The sequence below is a fragment of the Coffea eugenioides genome, chromosome 9 (assembly GCF_003713205.1).
Source record: "Coffea eugenioides isolate CCC68of chromosome 9, Ceug_1.0, whole genome shotgun sequence".
In the NCBI taxonomy this organism is placed as follows: Eukaryota; Viridiplantae; Streptophyta; class Magnoliopsida; order Gentianales; family Rubiaceae; genus Coffea; species Coffea eugenioides.
The window spans coordinates 37,724,399-37,733,348 of record NC_040043.1 but is presented as its reverse complement, the minus strand read 5'-3'; the positions used below and the strand labels follow the sequence as shown (position 1 = coordinate 37,733,348).

The 8,950-nt window shown below is 35.3% G+C and overlaps 1 protein-coding gene across 2 annotated transcripts; it reads left to right on the top strand.

Annotated features, from left to right (window-relative positions):
* The first annotated feature begins 574 nt into the window (after positions 1–574).
* LOC113748437 (dehydrogenase/reductase SDR family member on chromosome X) lies at positions 575–7,530 on the top strand. Of its 2 annotated transcripts, none has more exons than XM_027291992.1 (9): positions 575–874; positions 1,260–1,326; positions 1,994–2,022; positions 2,117–2,325; positions 3,158–3,276; positions 3,556–3,651; positions 3,733–3,797; positions 6,313–6,363; positions 6,986–7,530. In XM_027291992.1, exons 1-9 carry the CDS (start codon positions 638–640, stop codon positions 7,136–7,138), a joined length of 1,026 nt encoding a protein of 341 aa, XP_027147793.1. In that variant the 5' UTR covers positions 575–637; the 3' UTR covers positions 7,139–7,530. The 2 variants fall into 2 exon arrangements, with proteins under 2 accessions (XP_027147793.1, XP_027147792.1); XM_027291991.1 differs by having other exon boundaries at positions 577–874; positions 3,733–3,808; positions 6,210–6,363.
* The last annotated feature ends 1,420 nt before the right edge of the window (positions 7,531–8,950 follow it).

Here is an 8,950-nt window from a genome sequence, read left to right as displayed (position 1 = left end):
CACATCACTAAACTATAGTCCATAAAAATATAAATTTGAAAAATAAAAAATATTTGTAAAAAAAAAAAACACTAGTACCAAATTAAATCTATATCTTCAAAACCAATTTCTTATGAACCTTATATATATATTTTCTCAACTTCTTCTCATCTTGTGGCCCAAGTATTTAAGTTGCACTAATCATTATAAAGATCAACTCAAAATAAACAAAGAAATCATAACCCATTGAGTCACAAGCACAAAAAGTAAAAAATAAATAAATTTCAATTTATTATAATTTACGAATAAAAAATTACATAGTCATAAAAAAAAAAAGTAAGAGAGAATGCTATAAAAGGGAAAAGAGAAAAAAATGACTTCTATCTTTTTTTAAAAAAAAATTTTTGAGCTCTATTTATTTCTTACGTGAATTATATGTATCAACTAAGGGTTGATATTGCGTCTTTTTCAAAATTTTGGTAACTGATATTTTCAAAATTTTAGGGGCACAAAGTAATATTAGGAGAAACCTCAAGGGAGGTTTTCAAGGGAGGTTTCTGATATTATCCCGTTCTTTTATCACGCTGAAACTCATCGGCTCTTCTATTTCTTTTCCCAGCGTTTAAGTAAGGAGAAACATTTTCTATTTGCTAAGAAAATGGAATCGACGGTGACGGAGGCTTTTCATTTCGTTTGCAGTTCACAGTTCTGGAGGATGGCAATATTTTGGACTCTTTCTCTCATCATCTCCTACTTGCAATCATTTGCCCAAAGATTTGTTGCCGCCCAATCCAAAAGCTTTGTGTATTCTTCTCCTCCGTCACTTCCACAAGCAACAAGATCAGTTCCTTCTGCCACAAATGCTTTGAGAACACCCATCTGCATCATTACTGGGGTAAATGGAACATCTAAAATTTATTTGCCATATATTCTTGAAGTTTTTTTGAATATGCTTCTAATTTAATGTCGTAATTGTCTACTTTTGAATCAATTTGTGTTGTAAGTTGGAAGGTTTTTGGAATTTCTACGGTTTTTGTTTAACCAGAGTTGAATGAGCTGTGCCTGGTTCAAAATTATTTCTACCCAAAGCCCCATCAATCAGCAATTTCTTGTAATTTCCTACTGTCAGATCAATTTCCTCATGATTTATCAACTTTCAATTTATTTATTATAGGTCACAACGATAAGTCAACCCCCCCCTTTCAGCTTTATCAATATGCTATGGACCTTCTAGTTGTTTTTATTCTGATATTTGTTCTTTTTCTGGTTGAAAATCTCAGGCAACATCAGGTTTAGGTGCTGCAGCAGCCAATGCCCTGTCAATGAAGGGCTTTTACATTGTTTTAGGTAATTCAGTTATTTGCTTTACTGTTATCCACGAGGAATTTCTTTATGTTGATTCTGCTTTGGTAAGATTGAACTTTTAATCCAAGGAGTCAAGGACTCATAAATGTTATACTTTCTTACAAATCTTTGTTGAAAGTTTTCCGAAATTTTTGTACATCCTTTTAATATCATTGCAAGATGGCTTGTCTGAGCATGTCCTTTGGATACATTTCTATTATGAGATTTTATTTGAGAATAAGCTAATAATAAGTGTGTGTAACCCAAACTTGAGGAACCTTTCCAACTTAACATATTCTCCTTAATGTTGGTCATGACTTGTTTTGGTCTTACGTAGTCTCCTGCATTTAACAGTACTATGTTCTATCTAAAAATTTTTCATGGACGAGAAAGTATTCAAATTATCATTTTTGTGTTTGAAATTAAATTATTTGCGCTGATACTTTGCTTGAAATGAGTATTTTGAAGCAGCTTATATTTGCTTCAGATGTTTGAAATTGATTAAGTGTTGTTTACATTTATAAGCCAGACTGCCATTTTCTTTTGCTGTAAAAATTTCTTCCTCCTCACCAATATTGCATCTAGCATGTTAATTGTCTCACTTCTTTTAACTCTTCTGCTCCTGGTAGGGAATCACCAGTATCTAACTAAACTATGTTTGTAATTGCAGCAGGAAGATCATCCGACTTATTGGCAAAAGTACCATTCCAGTAACTTAACTTTGAAAAATTGTCATTTTCTATCTTCTATTTTCTATATTATCATCTATTTCTCCATCTTTTAATCGTGGCAGGCTATATCCGATATCAAGAGACAGCATATTGGTGCTTTGGTCAAAGCTTTTGAGGTTGATATGTCATCCTTCAAGTCAGTCCTTAAGTTCAAAAATTCCCTTCAGCAGTGGTTGTTGGAGTCTAACCTGCACTCTTCTGTTCAACTCCTGATCAATAATGCTGGAATCTTAGCAACATCATGTAGACTCACTCCTGAAGACTATGATGAGTAATTAGCTTTTACATTACTTGTGTTCTCATGGAAGCTGGTGCTACATAATAGTAGACCTAAACTTTTATGCGCACACTTAATAAAAAACTAGATAAAGGAAACAGAAGCTAATCTTATCTGGGTGCCAAGTTGACTGAGATTCCGTTTGGGGTTGCGATGGCTTATCAAAAAGCACTTCAATTAGTAAAGCTTTTAGTCAATGTACTTATTAAGTGTTTAATCATATGTTTGGGTGCGTACTTGAATAAGTACTTCTTCTATTTGATAATATGCAATTTTGAATTTCTAAAACACATCTATCTCTTCATATAGTTCAAAGCTTATAATAAAATTGTTAAAGTTAATATATATTTTTTTATGTTTTTGAAACACGAAAGTTGCTCTAAGAGCACCAATTTTGAGCTTTAAAAGTGCTTTAATGTCCAGAAGCTCTACTCCTAAATTCAAGAAATATTGCTCACCAAACACATTAAAAGTACCGCAACCCCAAACAGCCCTAAGCATGCAAATAACATTATGATCTGAAATTGCAGGGGTCTATGATGCAAAAATAATCGGATGAGTTTTTGTTTTAGAGTATTCTACAAATGGCAAGATGCAAGTTCAGCAACTTTGACAATTATTTCATTTCTATACCAGAACATGTTGATGTCTTCCTGCTAAAATGTTTGTGTGATATGTCATATCCATGCCAGCATTTTGTGAGATGCAGCTTAAGCTTGTTTTGGATGAGCTCATTGGCATCTATGGAAACATGTTTATATTCACCGCACATGTTATAGATTGAGACTACAAACAGCATGGTCATTGTAAGTCCTTTCTTAACCAGGATGATGGCGACTAATTACATTGGGGCATTCTGCCTCACCAAAGTCTTAATGCCGCTCCTTGAAAACAGCCCTGTTCCTTCGCGTGTTATTAATGTCACATCCTTTACTCATAGAAATGGTAAGTTGGGCGTAAATGTTGCAGTCTATGTGCAAGTAATGACTTTACTAGTTAAAATTACTTCTGTTATTCTTACCCTGAGGGTGCGAAAAGAAGTTCATTTGACCTGGTTATCACTTAACATTCAATTGATGCTAGTTTTCCTTAGCAAATGTGAAATCCAAATATCATCAGTATCCATTGTTATGATAGTATTATACTTCGTACATGCTTATTGAATTCCTGTCACTGTCATATGAATGAATTTATTGTAGACTTTTTCCTCTCTTCCCTACTCAGTATCTGGCATGCCGGTAGACAACGACACTGTTACTGGGAAGTGTTTTTCAAGATTAAATTGCTACCCCTATGCTCAGATTTATGAGTACTCAAAATGTAAGTTATTGTTGATGTGCCTAAACTGATAGCATTATCCGCATCTTGGTGCAACTAAGAATTGACTCTTTTCTCTGGCAGTTTGCTTGCTACTCTTCTCATATGAGCTTCAGCGACAGATTGGCATAATGGAGAAATCTCATCAGGTCTCTGTCATGTATGTTAAAATTGATTTTTTGCTTGTTTTTACTAGTCAATTAGAGAGTTAGTTGCCCCAATAAATAATGTTTGAAATGTATAAAAGAAATTTAACCTTTTGAGGTCAGCCATAAGAATTAATTCTGAACTGTGCCTTATTGCTTTCCTGTGTTTGCATGTGCCTCATACTGAGGAAAGATGCTTGTTAGTTTCTTAATTTGTTAAGGAGTTATCCCTGCTTCTTAGTTAGCACTAGAAGACATTATATATAAACTTAAGTGTGACCAAAGTTGTGTCTGAGAGAAAAGGGACAAAGCAACTTGGGCTTTTTTTTTGGGGGGGGGGGGGGGGAAGGGGTAGGGGGACAGAGAGAGAGAGAGAGAGAGAGAGAGGGAGAGAGAATGTGGAAAAGATGAGAATAACATAATAAGAATGATCAGTGGAATCTTACTTCTATAAGGAAAAATCAAGCAAAGTTGCTTAATTGGGAAGATGGTATTTTGGGCGAGGAAGGTGGAAAAAAAACAGAGGGTAGTAACAAATATCTCTTAAATTCAAGAAGTGGTCCCAAGGTAAGGCACAAAGGGTGATGTGGCCTCTTCTTTTGAATTGGGTCCACAATACCAACTGGCAGGAAGCCAGATCTATATTCAGAGGGTTTTCACAATCAAGAAGCTAGCATAATGTGTAATGCGGTCTGTGCGAGTCATGGTAGTCCCCTAGACAGACCAGTAGGTGTGATTTATGAGATGTCACAGCTGAAGCTGGATAGAGACAAGAGCTTGTGCTTTGGTGCACCACAGCTTTACTATTGCCAGTCAAGGTGGATGAGGAGACAGAGAAGCACATTTACTGTGGTTTCAAGTTTGTACCTATGAGCATAGTTGAATGCCACCCGTGACATATATATGTATATATATATATGTTAAATAATACTGTTTTTGATGGAAGGGGGCCAGAGAGAGAGAGAGAGAGAGAGGAAACGATGAGAATAAGATAACAAGAATGATTGAATGGAATCTTAGATGAGAATAAGATAATAAAAATGATTGAATGGAATCTTACTTTCAAAATGAAGCATTCGTTTATGTAAGGAAACTATGGTGTTGGTAATCAAGGAAGTTGCTTTTTCGGAAATGGTATTTTGGGTGAGGAAGGTGGAAAAGACAAAGGATATAAAATGGATCAGGGGGAAGTGACAAATATCTCATAAATTCAAAAAGTGGCCCCAAGGTAAGGTACTAAGGGTGATATGTCTTTTGAATTTGGGTCCACGAGACCCAGATTTAGCGGCCTGGTCAGATTTGTATTCAGAGGGTTTGCATGATCAAGAAGCTAGCATAATGTGTAATGCAATTTGTATGTGTCATGGTAGTCCCCTAGACAGAACAGTAGGTGTGATTTATGAGATGACACAGCTGAAGCTGGATATGGATAAGTGCTTGTGCTTTGGCGCACCATGAGTTTATTATTGTGAATCAAGGTGGATAAGGAGACAGAGAAGCATACCTCCCATGGTTTTAAAGTTGTACCTATGAGCATAGTTGAATGCCACCATGACATATGTATATTAAATTAAACTTAATGAGGCTATGTTTCAGTCATCCGGATGTCATTGTTTAATGAAATAACTATACATGCTAATGTATAAGAGCCATGAATCCTTGTGCTCATTTAAATTATCGCCGACACTTCAGGCATCAAAAAGACATGAATATTCTATGATCTGATACTTCTAACACGGTAGATCTTGCATGGTCACAATTCTAAAGTCATGAGATAAGAGCAAAAAGTTGTTTTTATTTTGACATAGTTTATCTACTTTAATAATAAATGAATGATGTAATTGATGCCTCAGAAATGGAATAGTGAATAAAACTCCCAAATGCATCTCTCTTTCAGTTTCATTAGCATAAGTTGCATTATGTGTTGAAACTGCTTATCTTTGTCCTGGGAATCAGAGAAGTTATTTACTGATCTTCTAATCATGAAAAATTAGTCAGTGACTGCTATTCGCTTTTCCATCTTACAAAGAAACACCCATGTTCAATGGTGCTTATGGAGAGTGTTGGCGCATAACCACATTCTTCTTATGGTTTGGAAGGAATGTTATCTAAAACAGTTTTCTAACAGGAAAGCTAGAGATTTCCTTGTTAGATTTAGGGGGTCAATACTTTTTAAGTAAATTTCAATAGTCTGCACATCACTCTGATAGTCCACAAGTAAGCTGGACATGCTGTCATTGACCACGCAGTTTAGGTTTTTCTAGTTACTACCTAACCTACTTGGCTTCACTAGAAGATTGTTTCTGTTTTTCGTGATGTTAAGTTTGCTTTGCAATTTCAGCTTTTATTCTTTGTACAACACGGTAATCGCAATTCCTTGTAGCTAATCTTCCTTGTGTCCTCATGGTGATATAGTGCCGTTGATCCTGGAGCAGTCAAAACCAGTATCATGCGTGAAATTCCTTCTTGCATTGCTTCGATGGCTTTTCTCGGACTGAAACTTTTAGGAGCTTTGCAGGCACCAGAAAATGGAGTCTCTTCTATTATTGATGCTGCACTTGCTCCTCCTGTGAGTATATCAATGTTTGAGCCATTGCCTTTTAATTTTCCCCCCAACAGTTGAATATCACATGATGCCTTGTAGTTTGGTTCATTGATAGGTCTTCATGCATTTATTGGTTACATTGGTTAATTGATTGTCATGCAGCTCATAGTTTCTTAGACACCGCATGTCAATATATTATAGTCGTAAAGATCACATTTAATAATGTTATCTGCCAGATTTCTGCCCTATGCAGAAGTAGCTCTTTGCAGTGGGCAGAGTAGCGTCAATAATGTATACTGCTATTAACTTGCCTAATACAATATGACTTCCAATTCTATACAGAAACAAGGTGAACACTTGTTCTTTTCAATTTGGATTAATCTGGTGTTATGAAATAAAATCACTTTGCCCATGTTTGCTTGTTAAAGAGATACTTATTACTGTTGAACTGACTCGTATTTACTTGGACACAAGTTTATGTTAAATGTATGTTCTTCCTCTACTAGCTTTCTTGGCCCTTCATCAGGGTTACTCTGTTGTCATGTCTTTCAACCCTAATGCTTACTACTTGAGACTTCAACATGATGTTAGTTCATTAGCTATAACAGATTTCTATACGTTTTCTTAACTAGCAAATCTATTTCAGGAAATAACAGGGGTTTACTTTTTTGGAGGCAATGGTGGAACCATCAGATCTTCTGCACTTTCATACAGCACCAAACTTTCGAAAGATCTCTGGGCTACTTCCTGTGATATTTTTCTAGAATTGCAACTTGCTTCCACTGGCACTTCTGCGTAGCTATTTCTCTTTTAGTGGACGCTGGCTTCTGGTAAGGTTCTGCTGATCTCAAGTTGGTTAATGGAGCCACAATTGTTTCGACTTACTCATGGATGCTGAGATACTGTTACTGTTCCAGCCCCATCCCTCTCCAAGGACATTTCTCTGTCAGTTTTTGGTCTGTTAAGATCCTCAGTGAGTCAAGGTGTATAGTACTCTTGTGATAAAATAGTGTGAAAGCAGCCAGTTTTGCCATTGTAATTGCTTGATATGCAGCGGAAAACGCACTACAGATATTTACATTCGACTTGGCAAAAGAAAACTGTAGAGTAGCTCATAAAGTCACCAGCTCTATTACTTTTCAGAGGCATTTAAGATAATGAATAATATCAATTTGAGGTATCTGAGGTATACACAATTGTTTGTCAGTTGGAGTTCTCATATGTTACATTTACGTACCAATATAAAAAGTGCCCATTAACAAGAAATGAAGTAAATCAAACGGACACTTTCACCTTCTTTTATATGTTTCTGCTTTATTTTTTACCCAGTGATTTATTATCGTTTTTTCTTTTGACGATCGATTCCCTGCACCAACACACGGAGTTGTTCCCAATTCATCACTTCAAAGATTCAGCAGCATTTGGTATTATAAGTGTCACCTCACTTATTTAAGGCAAGAAGAAGGTGACATCGAATAAGATTTCATATACTTTGTTTTTTATTAAGTTTTTGGTAATTTATTTTCAACAAGAGTAAAGAATATAATGGATATTTGTTCATTTAATTGTTAATATTTCTTTTGAATATTGGGAATAAACACAAATTTACTTTTATCAAAAGCATGCTTTCATCCCTTACGGTCTTCTATCTAGTGTGAATTTCCTTCTAAAAGAAAAACCAAGGATATTTATGCATGAAAATGTGAATATTTACTGTGATATAAGTTACACATGTTAAATTAAATTTTGGTACCACACTCGTACAATAATCACTGTACAAGTGTCTGGTAATTTAACATCACATTCCTTGATACTAGTCATGTGTCCGGTAATTTAACAATCTCTGAGGTAAGTTAAGGCAACAACACGGCACTCTTGACCTTAATTAAACATGCCCTGCACTATTACAGAAAATAGTTAACTTTCTCCTACTGTGTTGGTGGATCATTACCCAGTTCAATGAAGAATGGTTAAGGAAGAAAAGTTTTAGAAGAATATTTGGTTTTGGCTAATACACGAAATTTTTTATTCAATTCCAATCTGCCTCTACAATATAGAGAAGCACAATATATAAAATTATACACAACCTTTTACACACACGAGTCACTACGTCTTTTAGGGAATAATTGATTTTTCGGACACATAAGAGACACCTGACTTTTTATACAAAGGTCATTTTACTATTTTAACTTGACTCTTCAAAAATTTTACACAACCTTTTATACACACGAGTCACTACGTCTTTTAGGAGACAATTGATTCTTTGGACACATAAGAAATACCTGACATTTTATACAAAGGTCATTTTACTATTTTAACTTGACTCTTCAAATATTTAAAGGATACATTTTACAAACACATGACTGGTAAAGGAGTCTGGGACCCTCTTAGATGTACTCATCGGATTCGGGGGTATTCTAGAGAGTTGAGTCGGAATTAGTGATATTATAATCAAAGATGTACTCCTCATGTCTTCTTTTATTTCTTGCTTTATTGAGGAGTCTTCTTCTTTCAGGCCTACTTTTGTATCTTGGACTTTTCTTTCGGTTGGTCTCTTCATCAGGATTTTGTGAATCTTGCATATCAAGCACCGTTTATGGGTTTAAAGTCC

What these genes read in the sequence shown, in the direction of transcription:
- LOC113748437 (XM_027291991.1), top strand. Translation starts at nt 638, where the DNA reads ATGGAATCGACGGTGACGGAGGCTTTTCATTTCGTTTGCAGTTCACAG. An exon ending in CCATCTGCATCATTACTGGG is followed by an intron (nt 875 to 1,259) that starts GTAAATGGAACA and finishes TGAAAATCTCAG; the next exon opens with GCAACATCAGGTTTAGGTGC. An exon ending in GATTTATGAGTACTCAAAAT is followed by an intron (nt 3,652 to 3,732) that starts GTAAGTTATTGT and finishes TTTCTCTGGCAG; the next exon opens with TTTGCTTGCTACTCTTCTCA.